General features: G+C 51.0%; 3 protein-coding genes and 1 long non-coding RNA gene across 12 annotated transcripts in view; 2 read left to right on the top strand and 2 right to left on the bottom strand.

Annotated features, from left to right (window-relative positions):
- LOC142832547 (uncharacterized) overlaps positions 1-5,194 on the bottom strand; it is a 58,593-nt gene extending 53,399 nt beyond the window's left edge. The window contains exons 1-2 of the long non-coding RNA XR_012907239.1: positions 5,057-5,194; positions 4,359-4,518 (exon numbers count right to left, since the gene is read on the bottom strand). This is a non-coding gene — a long non-coding RNA (uncharacterized LOC142832547). The remainder of the gene's footprint in view (positions 1-4,358; positions 4,519-5,056) is intronic.
- Positions 572-4,349, bottom strand: Csf2ra (colony stimulating factor 2 receptor subunit alpha). The gene is made up of 11 exons (XM_075942968.1): positions 4,234-4,349; positions 3,058-3,372; positions 2,718-2,838; positions 2,465-2,594; positions 2,146-2,309; positions 1,790-1,923; positions 1,615-1,635; positions 1,402-1,537; positions 1,138-1,234; positions 813-891; positions 572-740 (listed from the first exon to the last, which is right to left on the bottom strand). The coding sequence occupies exons 2-11, from the start codon at positions 3,322-3,324 to the stop codon at positions 714-716; spliced, it is 1,176 nt and encodes a 391-aa protein (XP_075799083.1). The 5' UTR covers positions 3,325-3,372; positions 4,234-4,349; the 3' UTR covers positions 572-713.
- LOC142832502 (cytokine receptor-like factor 2) lies at positions 5,087-7,855 on the top strand. Of its 6 annotated transcripts, none has more exons than XM_075942995.1 (8): positions 5,087-5,215; positions 5,511-5,604; positions 5,728-5,888; positions 6,014-6,147; positions 6,392-6,545; positions 6,699-6,801; positions 6,912-6,996; positions 7,289-7,855. In XM_075942995.1, exons 1-8 carry the CDS (start codon positions 5,149-5,151, stop codon positions 7,481-7,483), a joined length of 993 nt encoding a protein of 330 aa, XP_075799110.1. In that variant the 5' UTR covers positions 5,087-5,148; the 3' UTR covers positions 7,484-7,855. The 6 variants fall into 6 exon arrangements, with proteins under 6 accessions (XP_075799110.1, XP_075799094.1, XP_075799137.1 ...); XM_075942979.1 differs by having other exon boundaries at positions 6,392-6,569; XM_075943022.1 differs by having other exon boundaries at positions 6,392-6,569; positions 7,234-7,362.
- A 1,099-nt stretch (positions 7,856-8,954) lies between these two features.
- Positions 8,955-17,878, top strand: LOC142832523 (vomeronasal type-2 receptor 116-like). Of its 4 annotated transcripts, none has more exons than XM_075943046.1 (5): positions 8,955-9,078; positions 13,552-13,687; positions 14,523-14,593; positions 16,107-16,282; positions 16,684-17,878. In XM_075943046.1, the coding sequence occupies exons 4-5, from the start codon at positions 16,228-16,230 to the stop codon at positions 17,586-17,588; spliced, it is 960 nt and encodes a 319-aa protein (XP_075799161.1). In that variant the 5' UTR covers positions 8,955-9,078; positions 13,552-13,687; positions 14,523-14,593; positions 16,107-16,227; the 3' UTR covers positions 17,589-17,878. The 4 variants fall into 4 exon arrangements, with proteins under 4 accessions (XP_075799161.1, XP_075799153.1, XP_075799176.1 ...); XM_075943038.1 differs by having other exon boundaries at positions 8,972-9,258; XM_075943061.1 differs by lacking the exons at positions 14,523-14,593; positions 16,107-16,282 and having other exon boundaries at positions 8,972-13,687.
- Positions 17,879-20,774: the final 2,896 nt, after the last annotated feature.

Raw genomic sequence — 20,774 nt, 5'->3', positions numbered from 1 at the left:
GGCCGCCCTGGGTTGAGTAACTTCTGGAGCTGATGCTGGGGACACAAGGCATGATGGGAGTGAGTGGGTAGGGGGTGTGGTCAGAGCGGGGTGACGTCATTATCAGGGGGCCAGGGTCGGAAGGCATGCTGGGAGTGAGCCAGGGGAGCTCGGGTCTGAGAAGGGGGTCAAGCAGATGTCACTGACTTGGGATGATGTCACCACCCATCACCGGAAGTATGGAGTGACTGACAGCCATGCGGCCCCGCCTCCGCCGGAAGTTCCCTGGAATCCTGGGCCTGAGAGTGGTGGGCACCAAACCAGGTCATGGTGATCACTGCGACTATGGGGAGTCAGTCACCAGGCAGGAGGCGGGACTTCTGGGAGACTAGCAATCAGGGGGCTAGGGTGGGACTTCCGGGAGTTAATCAGTTCATTCCACAGGTTGGGCTTCTGTGTGATTGACAGCAGAGGTGCTGATGACATCATGGACTTTTTTCCTCTTTCTAGGAATCTAGAGCAGAGTGTGAGGATCCCGGAAGTCCCGCCTCCCCGGGGTGACTGACAGGTGATTTCACATGCAACAGGGACATCATTGCCAGGCTCAGGTTTATTTCTTAATGAAAACACCAGGAAGAATGAATCGCTTCCTGGTCAACATCTCTGGGTTAGGTTACTTCCGGGTTGGCAGGGGGGGCTTCATCTGTGTTCCAGGTCCCCGTGGGCGGGACTTCCTACAGGGCCAGGTCCTTCCTGAGGGTCTGGTGGGGTGTGGAGGGTCAGTAGGGGTCACGGACAGGCCCGGCCCTACCCTGCAATCCCTGATCTCTGACCTGGGGATTGACCAAAGCGTTGTCGCTGACTTTGTCCCGGATGTCGGGAATGCGGGGGAGGAGGCGGTGCCAGATGAACCTGGGGTTGGGGGTGAAGACGGCCAATGTCAGGCCACTGAAGACATCTTGGCTCAAGGTGGCCATGTTGGGTCAGGGCAGCCAAATTGAAGTCATGGCGGCCCTGTTCGGCTATGTTCGGTCAGGGCAGACATGTTGAGGCCATGTCAGCCATCTTGGGCCAGAGCAGCCGTGACAGTCATGGTTGGTCAGGCTGGCAATGTTGAGGCCACAGCGTCCATCTTGGGCCAGGGCGGCACCCACTCACCTCCTCCAGGCGAGCGCGAGGCCCAGGACACAGGTCAGGGTCACGGCCATAGCGATGATGTAGACAGGCAGGCGGGGGACTTCTGGGCGGTCAGCGCCTGCAGGCGTGGGGCGTGGAGAGGTAGTGGCAGGGTTGAAGGCAGGAGGGATCGGAGTCATATAGGAAGGGGCGGGGCTTAATCGGGAAGGATGGGAATGGGGCAGGAAAAGGCGGGGCTCATGCTCACAAAAGGGTGGGACCCGAACAGGAAGGGGCGGGACACACCGAACTTCACTGGCGGACTCCACGCACTCCACCGATCGCTGCGCACATCTCCCACACGCACCCTGACCACGTGACCCTCTCGCGGCTCCGGGCTTGGGAACTCGAACCGGTTTTCGGGTCGGCTGGAGACGGTGACCTGGGGGGGGGTCAGGTCAGGGCCGGGACTTCCGGGGTCGGTGGGGGCTGGGGGGCATCACTGCGGGGTCGGCTCACCGTGGTGTCCGGGTCCGTGTCCTAGAAGACAGAAAGTGGGGTTACAACGACAGGAAGTGTGACCAGAACAACAGGAAGTCTCGCCCCCACGGAACAGAAAGTGGGGTCAGAGCAAAATCCCCCCCCCCCCCCCCCCCCCCCCGCCATTTCCCAGCATCCCCTGCGGCGCACGCACTGTGCTGCGCAGGTCGAGCTCATAGCGGAAGTCAGCGAAGCCCATGGTGGCCCAGGTGCGGGGCGGAACCCAGGAGACTGCGCAGTGCGAGGCATTGCAGCTTCCGGTGATGTTGCGGGGCGGGGACAGTCGCTCTGGGGGAGGGGCCAGTGGTGAGGGAGGCCCCGCCCACAGGCAGAAAGTCCCGCCCTTCAGCTGTCAGGCAAAGCTAATCATAATACCAAACAGGAAGTCCCGCCTCTCAGCTGTCAGTTAATTCAGGTCCCAAACAGGAAATCCTGCCCTTCAGACGCCAGCCAATCACACCCAGCCCCGCCCACACACCGGGAAGCTCCGCCCCCAGCCATGTCACCCACCGATGGCCTTGGTATTCAGGATGACGTCATAGGCCTTCAAGGCACCGCCCGACTGGCTCCATCCGGCTACGGTCACATGAAGCCGGTCAGGCAGCCCTGTGAGGTCATCGATATGGCAGCCAGAGGGGGTGGGGCCGCTGGGACATCCGGGCAGCTTGTGGCCCCTGGAGGGTGGGGCAAGGGTTACTGTGGCGATGCCACCCCTCCCCTACCTATGACGTCATCGTGTGGAAACCTACATTGTCACGCCGCTGATCTAGGATGTCACCAAGGCCCCCCACCACTCCCCTCCCCGCCTGTGACGTCACCCCAGGCTCACGTGGTGTTGCGCAGGACAAGGAAGTAGCGAGCGTCCGGAGGTGCAGCAGGGCCTGCCTCCCAGGTGCACGTCATGGCAGCCGCGTCATGGATCTCGCAGGAGACATTGACCGCCTCGGACCCTGGGGGCCCTGGGGGGAGGTTTGACGTCATTGCGCGCAGGGAGGAAGCCCCGCCCCCGGGGACACTCAAGAGGGGCGGAAAATGGGGTGATTGGCGTGTCCCGCCCACACGCGGAAGTCCCGCCCCCACACCTGGGAAGATGTAGTCCAGCCTCTCGTGGATGGTGACGTTGCCTGCTGTGGCGTTGACGCCCAGCGTGACCCCGAGGTGCAGGGTCAGGGCCCTGAACTGGCAGCGGCACCCAAGAGTATTCTGGGGGGAGATGACGTTATAGGAGAACCCCTCCTGACGTCAGCGATGATGTCATCAGGAGTTCCCAACCCCAGATATGGGTGACATCATCAGAAACCCCCGCAACCCCGGGTAGGGATGACGTCATTGGGAATCCCCAAAGCTCAGGAGAGGGATGATGTCACTGGGGGCCCCTCCCCCTCCCGGAAGGGATGACGTCCTCATGAGCCCCATCCCCACCTGCATCCTGCGTCTTGTCGGCCTCCCGTGCAGGGTGAAGTTCACGTAGCATGACGTCACCGTGATGTCATGGGAGCAGAGCCAGGTCAGCGTCCAGGTGCCAGGGTCGAAGGTCAGGTTCAGGGCAGAGGGCGTGGGAGGGGGCGGGACTTCTGGTGTGGGGTCGTCTGTCACCGGGCGGGGCCAAGTCAGCTTGTAGTCAACCGGATGTCCCGCCTCCGCGGGTAGAGAACCGAGGGTCAGGGCAGCGAAGAGCAGGAGCAACATGGCGGCTAGGGGCGGGGCCTCGCTTGGAGGGCTTGGCCGGGCGGTCACCTGTCAATCAGAAGGCAGAAGCATGATGGTGTCAGCTGTCAATCACCCGGGCACTCAGCGCAGCCCGCTGACCCTAGGAGTACAGAACACAGTACCCAGGTACTCAGCACAGTACCCAGCATCTTAGAGGACTTAGCCTGGGATCCAGTACCTGGGAAAACTCAATGCAGGGGGCTGGAGAGATGGCTCAGCGGTTAAGAGCATTGCCTGCTCTTCCAAAGGTCCTGAGTTCAATTCCCAGCAACCACATGGTGGCTCACAACCATCTGTAATGAGGTCTGGTGCCCTCTTCTGTCCTGCAGACATACACGCAGACAGAACATTGTATACATAATAAATAAACCACATGGGAGGACTCAGCACAGCACCCACCCCCTGAGAAGATTCAGGACAGCACTCAGGAGGACTCAGCACGGCACCTTTACACTAAGTATAGCACCTGGGAATTCAGCCCAGAACACGAGAGAACTCAGCATAGCACCTTGAGAGACAGCACAGGACTCAACCTAGCACCCAGAAGAGCTCAGCCAAGTATCCAGGAAGACTCAGCACAGCACTCAGCACCCGGGAAGACAGAGCACCCAGTACCCAGGAAGACTTAGCACAGCACTCAGGATAACTCAGCCCACCACCCAGCATTCGGAAGGACTCAGCCAAACAACCAGCACTCGGGAGAACACAGCACAACACTTTGAGAGACAGAACAGCATCTGGGGACTCAACCTAGCACCTGGGAGGACTCAGCTCAGCACCAAGCACCCGGGAGGACTCAGCCCAGCACCCAGCACCAGGAAGGACTCAGCCTAGCACCCAGCACCCAGGAGGACTCAGCCCAGCACCCCCCAGCTCCCCGCTCCTCACCCGGTGGCCATCGACTGCACTTCCTATTCTGGGAGAGGAACTGAGTGATTGACAGGCGGGTGATGGACAGCTGGAAATGGGGAAGTGGGCAGGGCACAGGGTGATTGACAGCTGGGGGCGGGTACCTGGCTTGATTGACAGTGAAGCCCCCATCATCGTGGGCGGTCTCTGGTGCAGACAGGAAGTGGCCATGGTGCAGTCCCGCCTCCTGTCAATCACCGGGGATATTTGACATCACTGGGGTCACGTGGTTGGAGGCTGTGGATGACGTAATGGGCACAGCACCTGTCAATCATGGGGGGGGCTGCCATGAGGCCTGGGATTCCCCCTCCCAGGATGCACTGTGGGCGGACTGAGCACAGCACCCAGCACCCAAGACTCAGCACTCACATCACCCAGCACCCGTATCACACAGCACATAGCACCCAGCACTCAGGACCAGGATCACCCAACACCCAGCACTCAGCACCCGAATCACCCTGTACCCAGCACCCGGATCACTAGCACCCCCACCCCATATCTGACCCCCATCGCTGACTCAGCTGAGATCCCCATCGCCCCCGCGCAGGCGCACTTCCTTCCTTGACTTCCCCAAAATGCCAGGGCCGGGTGGGGAGACCGCGCTCAGTCCCCGCGGTGCTCGGTGTTTAGTACCTGGGGTGTTCGGTCCCAGCTGTGCTTGGTCTTTAGTACCCGGGGTGCTTGGTCCCCGCGGTGTTCAGTGCTTAGTACCCGGGTGCTCGGTGCTCAGTTTGCTAGGTGCACGGTGCTGAGTCCCCGCAGTGCTATGTACTAAGTTCCCGGGGTGGCCGGTGCTTAGTACCTGGTGTACTCGGTCCCCGCGGTGCTGGGTTCCCTCGGTGCTCAGTTCGCTGGGTGCTTGGTTCCATCGGTGTTCGGTGCTCGGTCACCGCCATGCCCAGCCCCGCCGCGTCCATCGCCGTCATCCTCCTGCTGCAGCTCCGGATCTGGGAGAGCGCGGGTGAGTGAGGGGGGGCGGGGTCCCCGGGAGGTCGCGGGGTCAAGTGGGGCCCAGGCCCGGGGGTCGCGGTGACGTCCGAGGGGGAGCGGACGCGGGGTGCCCACTTCCGGGATCGGATCAGGCGCAGGAGGCGGACAAGGCCGGGGACCGGAAGTCCCGTCCCCGGGTCCAGATTGACAGGCGGAATTTACAAATGGGAAGTCCCGCCCCGGGAGCCCAGACTGACATGCCGGGAGCGCAGCCTCGGGGCGGTAGTCTGTCCCCGTCGCTGAAGTAACCCGTCCCCGCCCCCCAGAAGACGTCACCGTCGTCTGCCGCGACCTGCGCGACGTGGAGGTCACGTGGGACCCGGCCGAGCATGCGGGGGCGAATCTGAGCCTGGCATGGCGGTGAGTGACATCGACCGGGGCCCCGCCCCTCCCCGACCACGCCCACCACACAGGTTCCGCCCCACCTCTGACCACGCCCATCAGAGCCGGCCCACTAAGCCCCGCCCCCATCTCTCCCTGCAGCTACATTCCAGAGCCCCTGCAGCCCTGCCCCCGGTACTTCCTGTCCAACGGCCTCACTTCCGGCTGCGTCCTCCCCGTGCGCAGCGGACGTCCCTTGGAGATTGACGTGCGTCGGGGGGCGGAACCTGTGTTCCATCGGAAGGGGCTGGCCTCGGCCTTCCGTGAGTGACAGGGAGGGAGGGCGGTGTTTGTCCGTGAGTGACAGGGATGGGGGCGGGGACTTGTTCTTGAGTAATGATTGACAGCTCTCTCGCTTGTGTGCGCACTCTCTCTCCCCCCCCCATAGTGAAGCCCCGCCCTCCCGACAAAGTCACTCTCCATTGGCTGGAGGATGCCATCCGTGTCACATGTCCTGGCCTCCCCCATGTCGGCCTCGATTACGTCATCCAGCACCGTGGGATAGGGGACACGGACTGGGTGGTGAGCAGCAACATCATTGGGTCCCAGCATCCACTGGGGCAGGGGTGACATTATCAGGTCCCAGCTTGCAACCGGTAGGGCGTTGGGTGACGTCATGGTCCCAGCATGCAGTGGGGGTGGAGGTGACGTCATCAGGGTCCTATGCGCAGACTTCCAGTGACAGCACTGGATTGTTGCCTTGTATTTCCTGCTTCCATATGTTCACCGGGGTTACGCCCAAAGACTTCCTGTCCCCGTCTTGCAGGCCTCCGCCCCAGCGCCCTCCTGTGACGTCACCGTGGGCGGAGTCGACCGCAGCGCCTGCCTCGTCTTCAGGGTCCGGGCGTTCCCGCGAGAATCATTCTATGGCAGCGAAGTGCAGCCTAGCGATTGGAGTCCCATGACACAATGGAGGGCTGGTGACGCCATGGGTGCAGGGAATGGTGGGTGATGTCACGGGGCGGGGCCTGGCTGGCAATGTCAAGGGTTTGGGGCTGGACGTGGGTGACGTCATGGAGCGGGCCCTGGCAACTGACTACACATGACCCATGACCCTGAGGCTCCGCCCGCAGGCTCCTGCCAGGCTCCATCCTATTCCGGCTTCCCAAAGCTCCAGGTCGCCTGTGGTCTCGTGACCCTGCTGACATCACTGCTGCTGCTCCTGGCACTGTGGAGGTGGGGCGGGGCCCAGGCGGGTTGGGCGTGGCCAGGAACGGGACAGGGAAACAAAATCTCAGGCTCCCTGCTGGAGGCCGCGATGACATCACTTCTGGCTCTACCCCCAGGGTCAAGCGCGGCCTCCTTCCCTGGGTCCCAGACCCCAGGGGTGGCTTCCAAGGACTGTTTGAGCGACATGGTGGGAACTTCCAGGTACCGCCCAGCCACTTCCTGTCAGTCAGGGACCCGCTTCCTGTCCCTCACCCTTCCACTTCCTCTCTGACTTTGGACCAATATTGGTTCCCGCCCCTCAGTTCTGGCCCCGCCCCTCATTCTCGGCCCCACCCCTCACTCCAGGCCCTGCCCTTAAACCCCAATCTTGCTCTTAGCCACGCCCCTCACCCCGGCCCTCCAGGCTTGGCCTCTAACCGACCCCACCCTCGCCCTTAGCCATGCTCAGGCTGAGTCCGGGCCCCGCCCCTCACTTCTGCCCCCCCCCCCCCAGGCCTGGATTGCACAGGACGTGTCTCCGCCCCCGAAGCCCGAAGTCATTGACCCCACTGACCCTGCTGAAGTGGCCCTGGTCCTGGAGCATCACGGGAAGGGCGTGGCACCTGACCCAGCCTTGGGGTCTCCCAGGCTCCCCTGCCAGGGCCCGAGGGACAGGGACCTGGTGAGGGTGGGCGGGCTACCTTCTTGATGGATGGAGGCTCTTACATGACCCTGTGACCCCCACGTGAACCTGCTGTGACCCTGGCAGCCATGATGAAAGAAGGAGCTCACAGTGCATGCTGGGAAGAGGGAAAATTTCTGGGTCTGTGCATTTTTAGTAAAACGTCACATGTGAGTCTCAAGTATTATGATGTCACATGTGAGTTTCTGGTATGTGAGTGTCACATTACTGTGGGGTTCTTATGCACAGTATGACGCCTCGCAGACTGAACTACATCTCCCAGCATTCACTGCGGCTCCCTACTCATTACTTCTGGCTGTCAAGCAATTTTTTTCCTGATTCCCAGTATAAGCCAGTAGAGCCCTGAAATAAATTGTGGGTGCTCCGAGGTGAACTACATCTCCCAGGATGCACTGTGATTTTGTTATCTCACTTCTGGCGGGGATTCACATGCCTCTGATTCCCAGTATGAAGTAGGGCTGTGGGTCTCTCACGTTGAACTACATCTCCCAGCATGCACGACGGGGCTACTCCTCACTTCCGGCTGTCAATGCGTCCTGATTCCCAGTATAAACCAGTGCATTACGGGAATGCAGTCTGGAGACCCAATTTGGGCCTCCCAGAGTAAACTACATCTCCCAGTATGCACTGCGTCGCCGGGAATCTCACTTCCAGCAGTCAAGTACATTTTTCCGATTCCCAATGTAAGTGCTGTGCAGGACGGCATCCCGTGTGGGCCTCCCAGGGAGAACTACATCTCCTAGCATGCACTGCGGCCCCTGGATCTCACTTCCGGTCACCCAGACTTCTTGTTCAAGGCGTCTTTGACCATTTTAAGGGTCCCATTGAGAACTACATCTCCCAGCATGCCCGGCGGTCTTCCTTGACCTATTTCCGGTGTCATTAGCTGTCAATCCGAACGCCGGTATAACCGAAAGTATTCACTACTTAGCCGGTTTCGCGGGCGAGCCGTGTTCGTTGACCGGGTTCCCAGGTGAACTACATCTCCCAGAAGCCTCGGCGGTGTTCTACAAAACTTTCGGTACATAACCGAAAACGCCCGTGGCTGCCTTATTAACGATCCCCCCCCACCCGTTGTCGATCGGTGGGCGGGGTTTCGCGCTAAACTACATCTCCCAGAATGCTCGGCGTTTCTGCCAAGTTTGTAAAGTTCCGCCGTGACCGTGAACCAGAGTCCCATGTGAGCCACGTCTCCCAGAGGGCTCGGCGGTTTGCCCAACTACTTTCTAGTATAAACCGGAAACGCGTTTGACCGGTTTCCTATGCCCCACCGTCCTTGGTACGCGGTAATCTCTGGTGAACTACAACTCCCAGAATTCTCGGCGCTTTCCCACATAACTTCCGCTAGACACCGGAAACGGCCTTGTGTTCCCCATTTCAGATGCCCCACTCTGGTCGCGGACGGTTAGCGCGGTCGAAACTACAATTCCCAGAATGCTTCGCAATGCTTATTTTTCTGTGTTTCCCGGAACAATATAGAATTGAACGCGGTCACGCCTTGATGGACCGGAAGTAAACGGGAGCTCTCCGTCCTACGCCGAAAGTGACCAAGGACAACCGTAGGCGACCGAAAACGACCGGAACCCCGAGCCTGACCGGAAGTACTCCTTCCCCCATTCAAAATCCCTTTGGCGGTTCTCGTGCAAAGTCCCTCTCTTACCCGGAAGTCTCGCCCCACCCCTATCGCCAAGGCCTCCGTGTCTGCCATTGGCCGCGGAAATTTATTTATTGCGGATATATATATATATATTTATATCCGGTGTTTGCGTTCGAAGCCTTAGGTACTGGGCGGGGGACGGGGGGCGGGGTCTCAAATTTCAGATCTAAATTCAAATTTCCGTTGTTTTGTTTTAATTTCGATGATCTGTAAAAATTATATTTTTTTCATGAAGTTTTAATTCCCCCCCTCCTCCGCGCGCGGCGCCCTGATCTTGCCCGGCTGCCGCGGGACGGGGAGTGTGAGGGTCCGCGCGCGGGGTCCGCGTTCGATCTGAGTTCGATCTGAGTTTTAATTTCGTTTTTTTTTTTAATTTAAATTTTCCTTTTTGGCTTCCATGCACACAGCAGCCAAGTACGCAGTCCCCGCGGGGCTGGGGGGAGGGGAAGGGTCCGGGGCCGCTGCATTCATTCATTCACCTCCTTCTTTCGTTCATCCCCTCGCGGCTTTTTATTTATTTACTTATTTTTTGCGGCTGAATTTTTAATTTTCTTCCTCTCTGGGATTTGGCCCAGTGCGCCCGGCAGGGTGTGTGTGTGTGTCTCTCCATGGAGTTGTCAATCACCCTGGGTTCCCTCCCTCGTCCCGCCCCCTAGCAGGGAGCATAGTTATTTTGAGTCCGTATTGTTTGTTTTTTTATTTCCATTTTATGATGTTCATTTTTCACTGATACTAGACCCGTGAGAGCTCACGTGTGTCCGCACGTCATCACAGGGATGAAATTCTGATTGCACGTGTTAAATTGTATGTACACTTGAAAGATCCTCAGAGAGGACCTTTCCTCTCTTATGAAGACCCCAGAACCAGGACACTCCGAGACCAGGCCACAGGATGCAATTAGCAAGAGGTTTTATTGAGTAAACACAGGTACCTGCGGGCAGCAAGTCTTTCAGAGGACTTGCGCACCTGCAGACTGGGGGAAGGTCTTTTTATAGGAAAGAGGGTAGCAGAAGCGGATTACAGAAGCAAATGCATGGTTAGTGGTCAGTTGGAATGGAGCAAGGGGCATAGGTGTTTTTTCCTTTCCCAGAACAGATGTATGGGATCAGATATCCTATTTTCCTTTTGGTTCTTCCTTTCCCAGCACAGATGTATGGCAACAGACTTCCTGTTAATTGATTCTATAGATATAGATATCCTGCCTTGCAGCCAGGAACCCTGACCTCACTCTGCACTTACATTGTTCGTCAAAAGCCTTGTGAAATGACGTTACAGCAGCTAAGCTGGGATCTTTCATAGGGGAAATTGTTTCTCCTGTGAATTGCTGATATTCTAAGTTGGGCACATGTGCTGACTATAGGCATCCTGTTTCCCTAGGCAAACGGGATGTTCTCATTAGAGCCGGCTAGCTGCAGGTCCTGAGAGGGAGAGGGTCCTGAGGGTCTCAAGCGGACAGGATGTTTCTCATGAGAGCCGGCCAGCTGTGGGTTCTGGTGGGGGCGGCTGGGCTCGTTATTGCTGCTGCTAACTTAATGCTACTAGGTAGGGGTCTGCTAACTTAATGCTACTAGGTAGGGGTCTTTCACACTTATGCATGAAATTGCTGCTTAAACATTAGATTATTATTCGTGTCACATTCCTACATACATGTCTATCAGATTACTACACAAAAACATCCATATATCTAACTTACGTGTCATGCACACAGCTCTGGGCCTTACGTGTGTTTCAGGATATATGTTCCTGGCTCATGTCTGATTGTGATATAAATGCAGCATGTGCCCATGCTGAAAATAATCCGTGTCACATGCATATCACATGCATTGCTCCAGGCCTGCGTCTTTATACGGATTCATGTTGTCTGTGTGTATCACGTGCGTGACCCTGGGCCTGGGTGTGCAGCTATTTAGTTATGGTACGCACGTACGTAACATGTTTCACATGTATGAAGTAGACGGTTATGCATAGGACATGTGAAAAGCGTGTTTTTATTTTTGAACGTACAGTGTACACAGGAAACAAAGGACCAGGCTTACACATATAACATATGTGGACGCACGTATAATGTATGTGCACAGGTCTGCGCTCATGTCTCTGCCACTCCGTATAATCATGACATAATTGTGTTTTATATGTAAGAAGCATCCAGGCCCATAGTCACGCATGTCGTGTCTGAAGAGCATGTTTTTATGTGTGAACATGGAGCGTGCCTATGGAGACGAAGACCAGGATGTATACACAGAACATATATGCACATGTGTGTTTGAGACTCTAGCATTTTACATACCCATTTTCTGCATAACCGTGGGCCTGAGTCACACATGTGCATATAACCTTATCTTTGCATGTGAGCAAGGGAGCGGTGTTTTCCATGCACGTCTATTATCACCCTTATCTACGTAAAGCACATTTACATACATTTACATACATGTATGCACAGCGCTGGGCCCGTGTCTGTTTATTCATGGTATAAATGTAACGTGTGCCATATGTGCTTAACATAAAATGTCACACGCCTGACACCACACACACAGCTGCGGCCTGAATCTTTATGTAGCATCCACGTGTAAACGCCTGTTCCACACGTGACTGCAGCCCGTGGCCTCTAGTTTTCTGTGTGTGCATTTTACACGCATATTCCATGCATAACCCAGAGCCCACAGGCGTATAGCTGTGTAACTGTGACATAAGCATGTGATAAGTTTCATGTGCACAGAGATATGGGCCTGGAACTATGCATGTAACATATTAAAAATATATTAAAAACATATTAAAAATGTTTTTAGGTATGAATGTGAGAGTGTTCATGGGAAAAGACACATGTATACATAAGCTTACACGTGTGACTCTAGACCCACGTCTGTAACTACACAGAATTGGTGTGCATATATCATCCACATCATATGTGCTCACTAACATACATGCTAAGAACTTCACAGATCCTCAACACCAATCCTTAAAAAGTAAATAAAAAATAAAATACGAAACATTTATCTTTATCTTTACACATGTGTGTGTCACTTTACATGCATGTTGCATGTATAGCTCTGAGGCTGTACGAACATCACCACGTTTGTGACCGTGGCAGACATATGTGTTTCTGTATGGCTACATCATGCAGACCTAGAGTTGTACGTATAACACATGAAATGTGTGTTTTTTTGTTGTGCACGCATGCACAGGCAAAGGATCGGCCTGTACACGTAACATGTGTACTTGTGAGAACAGCTCTGGGCCGGATCTTTACAGCTGTGCGTAAATATGTCATCTTCATATTCATATGTGATCAGGATATAAACGTGTGTTTTATGTGTATGGAGAGGTACACGCCTGGAGTCAGGCACAGAACATGGGGAAAAAGAGGACTAGAGTGAAATGCACCATTTTATTTATGAACATAGTGTCTACATGTTAAAAGGATACTGACTTAGGCCACACCTAATGTGATAGTGTATGTGTCTGCCTGGGCCATCTTTATAAATACACATACACTGCGGTCACACGCATGTACCTGCAGCCAGGCGCACACAGTTCACCATCACCTGTGTCTACCCTGCTCATATTCGTGTGTCCACATGTGTAGAGCATATGTATGTGTTTGCATGTCCACACTAACTCTCGGTTTTATTTTCCACACATGTACATCCGGGTGTGCACATATCGTTCACCAGGAGCACACATGCACACATGTGTGGACACATACCATTCCGTGACATCTACTCTGTCCCGTACATGTGTGTGTAATGTGTGTGTGTGTGTGCACATGCATTTGTGTTCTACATAGTCCTAAGCCTACCTTGCCTATGTCTGTGCACATATAACTGCATATTCATGGGCGCGCACACGTGTATTTGCAGAAACATGCATGCTATGCCTTGACCAATAGTCCCCTTTGTTGTAATGGGAGCGGCGGGCTAACACATGTGCTGACATGTGTTGTCTGTGAAAAGTGACCGCCAGGTGTTCATTCACACGGGCTGTGCGTGTGCTGTCATCGGGCAATATCGCCATCTCGACATCATCACAATCATTGTGTGACATCACTGTGACCATGGCATGACATCACTGCATGTTATATCAGTCATTCTTCCTCACAGGTGACGTAGGTTCTTGTGTTCCACACGTGTCACTGTCTGTTTTTTCACATGCTTCACAGATTCACACATTTTCTCATGTGTTTTACACACTCAGCCTGGTTGTTTATTTCCACATACAGACCAGTGTGCAAGTCGTGCTTTAGCCTGGTTGTTATGCATGTGGACATTCATCATGCGTGTACGTGGCTGTTTCTGTTTTTTTCCCCACAGTTTAGACACGCAGAACAATTTATGTGTTCATATGTTTTATGTGTTCGTCATGGGTTGATGGAGGAAGGTCATTGGTTAATTATAATAAAGAAACTGCTTGGCTCTCATAGGTTAAAACATAGGTGGGAGGAGTAAACAGAACAGAATGCTGGGAGGAAGAGGAAGTGAGCTCAGAGGCCATGTTCCCCTCCCCCGGGCAGACGCAATGAAGCAAGCCGCCTGGTCAGACATGCTGAATCTTTCCCGGTAAGACTGGTGCTACACAGATTACTAAAAATGGGTTAGGCAAAATATGAGAATTAGCCCATAAGAAGCTAGAGCTAGTGGGCCACGCAGTGTTTAAAAGAATACAGGTTGTGTGTTGTTATTTCGGGTAAAGCTAGCCGGTGGCGGGAGCTGGGTGGCAGAATGCAACCCACAGCTCCTAAAACAATGGGTGATTTTGATTTTCCGGATCTCATCCATTCCATGTGTGTTTGCGTGGAGCTGCCTTCCGACAGTCTGCACCCGTTCATTTACTTTCCGTGAGTTTTCTGCACGCGTCGTTAGCTCCTGGTTTGTAATAATTCCCTATCACAGGTTCATCTGTATGTTCCGCCATGTTCATTCAGTTCATGTATTAAAATCACTCAATTCTCTGTTTTTGTTTCCCGCATGTTTTCATGACACGCAACCGATCGCTTGACCTTGCTCACATGTTCTCTCCGTGTAAAGCACTTATTTCCATTCCCCACGTGTCCATCAGTTTTTTTCCCCGCATTTCACGTGTGTACAGTGGTGAGGTTGTTTTCCATGTACCGAATATACTCTGTGCGTGACTCATGTTTGTATGGCGTTTGCACGCATGTGAGCATGGGAAGTCCCCTCGTGGACTCAAGTGAGTTCTGCTCACGTGTGTTGACCTGGGATCCACTGTGCCATAAGTTTATGGGCACGGACACAGGATCTGATGTCACACGTGTGCTGGTGGGGTGGGGCACCGTGTGACATCATTCCCCGTGTTCTGTGATGCCACTCCTGTTTCCATGGCTCCCATGACTTCCCATGTCCTGTGTCATTCCTGATCCCGTGTTCCCCGCAGCTGTCGCGCTGTGACATGGGCAGAGCCTTAGAGCCACACTCATGGTGATGTCACTGAACACGGATGTCAGGGTAAGTGTGTGAGTGTCCGATGCGGACACACTTGTGGGCTGGTGAGGATGAGTCTGTTTTAGTACATGCATGTACATTGTATTTGTGAGCATGTGTGTGTGTGTGAACATGGCAGTGCACAAGTATAGAGTGTGTGATTTCCATACAGGGGACAGGAGGCATCATTTTATGTGTATACTTATGTGTGCGAGTCCATGTGTTTGGTTGCGTGTCTATGCATGAGCCCATGTGCATCTGTGTGCACATACCATCGTTTGGCAAGCCTGTGTGGAAGAATGGTTTTACGTTCACACACGTGTGACAAAGTGAGAGGTTTTGCATGTGTGATATGGAGGAACATGGCTACACGCACGCGATAGGGGGAAAAGGACGGGATCCTGAACAGTAGGCATTTGTCACGTGTGTTATGTGTCTGGTGTACATGTGTGTTTCTGTGTTTGACTCGTGTGTAGCAATGATACGCTACATCATACATGTGTGCATTGATGTTGTGGTATATTGCATGCATGTGGACAGGATCCTGGTTGGCAGGTGAAATAGTCGTAATTGTACACACGTATGCATGTGTATGCATGCGTGAGTCCCAGAGTAACCATGTGCACATCTGTGTGTGCACTGGAGATCACATGGACAGGCAAGACCACTTGATGTGCAGCACAGGACACGTGTGGATGTTGATGGATACATAATACATGTAATGGACATAGATATGTGCATCGATGAAATGTAAAATACACGTTATACACGTGCTGTGTTCGACTTGCATGCAGACACCTGTAGGTTCACATGTAACATGTAGGACACACAAGTCCACACAACTGCACATATTACGCTCCCCTTCATGTCAGGCTGACATATGCGCGTGTATTGCATGAGTGTGTGTGTCTGTGTACACATAGTTGTGTCACGTGCAGGTATGACCACGTACATGTATCTACATTTCCTGAGGTTGCATGCAGTTGTGTTGGACATGGAGGTCTGCACGTTACACACATTGCCTGTACATAGGAATCAACATGTGACTATGTTATTATTTCACACAGGGTGGTCTTTCACATGTCTGTGCACATGTGTGTCTGTGTGTCACAGCGCATTAACATTTACATTTCCAAGTCACATATGACAGGAACACACATGAGTCTCCATACAAAGCAGCCACACACATGTGCATTTTAGGTTTTCTTTCACACTAAGCTGCACACGTGTGTGTTTACAGCTAGGTGTCTGTCAGTCAGCATTCACAGATGCGTGTACACATGGGATCCTCTGCAGGTTTCTGTGTACATGTGTGGTGCATACATGATGTAGCATGTACAGGTTTACACATCACATATATGACACACGTATCTGGGAATCAACCTTTTCTAGGCTTGCATGATGCATGTGTGATGTGTGTAGCTGCGTTCAACTTAGTGCAAGTTTACATGTCACATGTACGACACAGGAAGATATCAATCAACACATGTTGTCATGTGTGTGCTCTGTTCTCACTGCCCCTATTTTTTCCCATCAGGCCAACTGGCTACCGAGGATGCTGGGAGCAAGTGGTGGGCTTGGCCATGATTGACAGCTCTGCGGACCAACCCCGTGTGGCCCCACCATGATGAGGCCCCGCCCACCCAGCAGCCGCCGTCATGCGTGTGCTCATCTGCCTCTGCCCTGGATCCCATCCCTGTCACGCATGTTCATGTGTGTCTCCCCATCCCCGCCCCCATGGCCCCGTGACCACTGGCGTGTTGCATGTTGGTGGCGTATTGAGTGTGGGCATTGGCGGGTTCTACGTGGGCACTGTGGTGAGCACGTGGTACAGGAAGCTGCGTGGTCTGTATGCGCCCCTACTGGGCCCCTTGGAGCAGTTCCTGGGCGTCATCAACACATAGTTAAATAGACAACATATTGCTTTATTTCATTGCCCATAAAGATAATGAATGCATATTATGAAATGAAGGTATTGCTATGCAGCAGTGTCTCTCAGCTACATCATCAGCAAAGAATGCAGATATTGCAATGCTTATTCAACACAATTAATTAATATAGTCTGTCAATAAATGGCCAACATTGTCCTAATCATACTTTTCTATCTCCAGCAGATGTGGACAACTGTGTGAGGTGTCCAGAGAACGTGTATGCAAACAGAGAACAGAACCAGTGTATTCAAAAGGCTGTGGTCTTCCTGAACTACAAAGACACCTTAGGGATGGTTCTCACGTTAATGGCCTTATTCTTCTCTGCATTCACAACTGTGGTTCTTGGGATATTTGTGAAGCATCGTGACACTCCCATTGTCAAGGCCAACAACCAGAATCTCATCTACATCTTGCTAATTTCCCTCATCTTCTGTTTCCTGTGTGCCTTGCTTTTCATTGAGCATCCCAACTCAGCTACCTGTGTTCTGCAACAAATCACATTTGGAGTTGTATTTACTCTGGCTGTTTCTACTGTGTTGGCCAAAACAGTAACTGTGCTGTTTGCTTTCAAAGTCACAACCCCTGGAACAAGGATGAGGTATTTTCTGGTTTCTGGTGTTCCCAACTACATCATTGCCATCTGTACACTCATTCAAATTATTCTCTGTACAATCTGGCTGCAATTTTCTCCTCCTTTTGTTGACAAATATGTGCACTCTGAGCACAGCCAAATCATCATTGTGTGCAACAAGGGCTCAGTTACTGCATTCTACTGTGTCCTGGGATACCATGGCTCCCTTGCAATTGCAAGCTTCATTGTTGCTTTCTTGGCCAGGAATCTCCCTGACACATTCAATGATGCCAAGTTGCTGACCTTCAGCATGCTGTTGTTTTGCAGTGTCTGGATCACCTTTCTCCCTGTCTACCACAGCACCAAGGGCAAGATAATGGTGGCTGTGGAGGTCTTGTCCATCTTGGCTTCCAGTGCAAGCCTACTGGGATGCATTTTCATCCCCAAGTGCTACATAATTTTGTTAAGACCAGAGAGAAATTCTCTTCAAAAGTTAAGGGAGAAAACATCTTCCTGAACACACATTTCATAAATTGTATCTGACAACTACAATATTGGTATAGAATCACCTAATACAATACAGTGCAAACTGTATGAATGGCTAATGATTCTCATCATTTCTTCCAATGATGAGGCACAGCAGTGTCATGTATACTACTTTTCTGTACACTGTGATCTATAATCATCCACACAGCCACTTGCTTTATAAGATTCAATTTTGACAATTAGTGCACAAGGAATGTTTTCCTTTATTTCACAATTGCCCAGTAACATTTGAAATAAATGATCAGTAATTCTATTGATAAATGAGTGAATGTGGGACTTTGCATGCAAATGAAAACAGAGAAATCTTATAGTAGAGTGAAATATTGCTATCAGATGGTGAAACTAAAATGCCCATTTTGGGGGGAAAAAAGAGAATACTATTGCATCCTGGGTGTTAGAGGAGTAGAATTTAGGAGAGAGAGAAATGTATGATAAATAGATATAAAGGATATTGAGCAAGATGAAATGTGTCTCTGCAGTCATCAAATGCCTCCCAACCAAGAATAATCCCAGTACAGAATGGTTTCAGTGCAAATTCTATGAGAACTTCAAATAAGAGCTAATACCAATACTTCTCAAAGTGTTCCACAGAATAGAAACTAAAGAAACATTGCCAAACTCTTTTTTTGAAACTACAGATACCCTGATACCCAATCCACACAAATACTCAACCAAGAAAGAGAAGTACAGACAAGTCTCACTAATGAACATAGATGTAAAAAAATACTCAGTAAAATACTTGCAAACCAAATCCATGAACCCATCAAAAAATCATCCCCGTGATAAGTTGGATTCATCCAAGGTATGCTGGTATGGTTCAACATACAAAAAAAAATCTATAGTGTAATCTACAATATAAACAAACTAAAACAATAAAAACAAAATAATTATCTTATTAGATGCTGTAAAAGCATTCAACAAAATTAAACATCCCTTAAGGATAAAGGTCTTGGAGTGTAGTAATAAGGAGCGGCGGGGCTGCGTCCCCAACACCCCAGCCGCCTGCTCGGCTAGCTTATGCCCTGAAATAATTACACAGACACTGTATTCATTTAAACACCTCTTGGCTCATTTCTACCTAGCCTCTTCTAGGCTAACTCTCGCACCTAGACTAGCCCATTTCTTATCATCTGTATAGCACCGGTCTTACCTGGAAGATTCTAGCCTAAGTCCATCCTGGGTCGGAGCTTCATAGCGTGCATCTTCCCTGGAGCAGGGAGCATGGCGTCTCTCTGGAGAGGACAGCTGTCGAGTCTAACCTCACTTCCTCTTCCTCCCAGCGTTCTGTTCTGTCTACTCCTCCCACCTATCTTCTAACCAATGAGATGGGCCAAGGCAGTTCCTTTATTAGCCAATGACTTTCCTCCATCATTTCCCCTTTTTTGGTTTAAACAAAAAAAAGGCTTTAACTTTAACATAGCAAAATTACATATAACAAAACAGTTATCAAGTAAAAGTTACAATAATCTTTATCATAACTGAGGAAAACTATAACTATAACTAACTATTCTTAACTCCATCAAAGACTCCAGAAAGATACAATACTACATACGCAAACAAGAAAAAAGCAACTTTTAAAACTCTAGAAATGACAGAGACATCTCACTGCCTGGATAGTCACCCAAAGTTTCTCTGTACCCTTGGGGCATCCATCTTCGGCCTACAGGCCCATAGTATCCAGCAGACATTTCCACAAAGCAGGAAATTTCAAAGGCAGTCACTATCTGCTTGTCCTGAAGAATGTCTTGCATACTCTTCCATGAATCAGGAACCCCAAAAGATCATCTCACCTTTAGGCAAGTTCAGTAGTCCTCTCTCTGCGGGTTCTCTGTGTCCAGTTTATGCAATAGTCCAGGCAAGAGAAGTTTCTTGCCCAAATGGCTATCAAACTCCGTAAGGATCCTCTTCGATGCCCATCTTCCTCTTGAAGTAGATTGGTGCTGCCAGGAGCAGAGTGTCTCATTGTCATGAAAAGTCCTCAGTTATTAAAATATTTTAAATGGCATATTCTGTAGCCTTTGAGAGATATGAAGAATGCCTATCTGAAATATATCTCTATATCCCTAAAAAATCCAACTAACATGACTACAAGCTTGACTATTACTGATGATTATCCATTAACAACCTATATTTCTTAATTATACAGTACATATTTAAATGAACTACACAATCACAATACCTTAATCAAAATCAGAAACACACATATAACAAAATTGACCTTAAATCTCTATCAATAAAGAAAAATCTATACTAATGCAAATTATTCATATCTATATCATATCCCCCTTTAAATGTAAAAGAACATTTATGAACCATATTTGGGAACATGGGTGCAGTTTTTTCTCTCCAAACTGCTTCCTGCTGAATGGGGGCGTCATTAATTAGGTCTTTTATGGTATAACCTGTGTGCCAGGGTCATCTCAGTTGGCAGTTGAGCGAAGTAATTTTTTGAGGGTGTTCACAGGAACTTTTCGGGAGGTCGTGGTCTATCATACCAAATCGGGATAGAAGAAATCCAAAGGGTCTGGTCCTCTGTGAAAACAAAAGAAGACTCTCTCCAAAGCATCATATCCTTAGACCCAAATTCTGAAATCATACCCTCATGATATCCGTTCTGGTTCCACTTGGCAGCCCATATAATAAAATGTCTCTCTGTACTTAGCTCCTTCACAGTCAAAAATTTTAAAGAAAACACAATGTACATAATCCAGACTCTGTGAATTTTCCATTTTTACATGGCTCATTTTTACTTTATTTCTCTTAATCTATAACTATCTGTACTCTGTCTCTTTAAAGACTTTACCTTTTTTTAAAACCATTAACTTTATTCTCTATATTCTTTTTCTTCTCTCTCCCAAGCCTACGTACATTCATCCAACAGTGTGACTCATTTAGTGGTCTGAATCTGTCCTATTGTGAATCTGCAATTTTTTACTATCCAGGAGCACTTTTGATTTGCGCCTTTAAATCACTAGGCGCTTAAGAATCTAAGCTGTGACATTTCTAGGTTAACTTTTTGCTTTTTGAGTGTATATCTTTGACCTGGAATAACTCTGTAGGCCAGGCTGTCTTTGAACTCTCAGAGATCCGCCTGTCTCTGCTTCCCAGGCATTGGGATTAAAGGTGTTTGCTACTACACCTTGAACTCACAGAGATC

The sequence above is a fragment of the Microtus pennsylvanicus genome, chromosome 1 (assembly GCF_037038515.1).
Source record: "Microtus pennsylvanicus isolate mMicPen1 chromosome 1, mMicPen1.hap1, whole genome shotgun sequence".
Classification (NCBI taxonomy): Eukaryota; Metazoa; Chordata; class Mammalia; order Rodentia; family Cricetidae; genus Microtus; species Microtus pennsylvanicus.
The sequence above is the reverse complement of the archived record's forward strand: the minus strand, read 5'-3'. Positions and strand labels throughout refer to the sequence as shown.

What these genes read in the sequence shown, in the direction of transcription:
- LOC142832502 (XM_075942979.1), top strand. Translation starts at nt 5,149, where the DNA reads ATGCCCAGCCCCGCCGCGTCCATCGCCGTCATCCTCCTGCTGCAGCTC. An exon ending in AATCTGAGCCTGGCATGGCG is followed by an intron (nt 5,605 to 5,727) that starts GTGAGTGACATC and finishes CTCTCCCTGCAG; the next exon opens with CTACATTCCAGAGCCCCTGC. An exon ending in CTGCTCCTGGCACTGTGGAG is followed by an intron (nt 6,802 to 6,911) that starts GTGGGGCGGGGC and finishes CTCTACCCCCAG; the next exon opens with GGTCAAGCGCGGCCTCCTTC.
- LOC142832523 (XM_075943046.1), top strand. Translation starts at nt 16,228, where the DNA reads ATGCGTGTGCTCATCTGCCTCTGCCCTGGATCCCATCCCTGTCACGCA. An exon ending in TCCCTGTCACGCATGTTCAT is followed by an intron (nt 16,283 to 16,683) that starts GTGTGTCTCCCC and finishes TATCTCCAGCAG; the next exon opens with ATGTGGACAACTGTGTGAGG.
- Csf2ra (XM_075942968.1), bottom strand. Translation starts at nt 3,324, where the DNA reads ATGTTGCTCCTGCTCTTCGCTGCCCTGACCCTCGGTTCTCTACCCGCG. An exon ending in CGACAAGACGCAGGATGCAG is followed by an intron (nt 2,839 to 3,057) that starts GTGGGGATGGGG and finishes ATCTCCCCCCAG; the next exon opens with AATACTCTTGGGTGCCGCTG. An exon ending in ACGCTTTGGTCAATCCCCAG is followed by an intron (nt 741 to 812) that starts GTCAGAGATCAG and finishes ACACCCCACCAG; the next exon opens with ACCCTCAGGAAGGACCTGGC.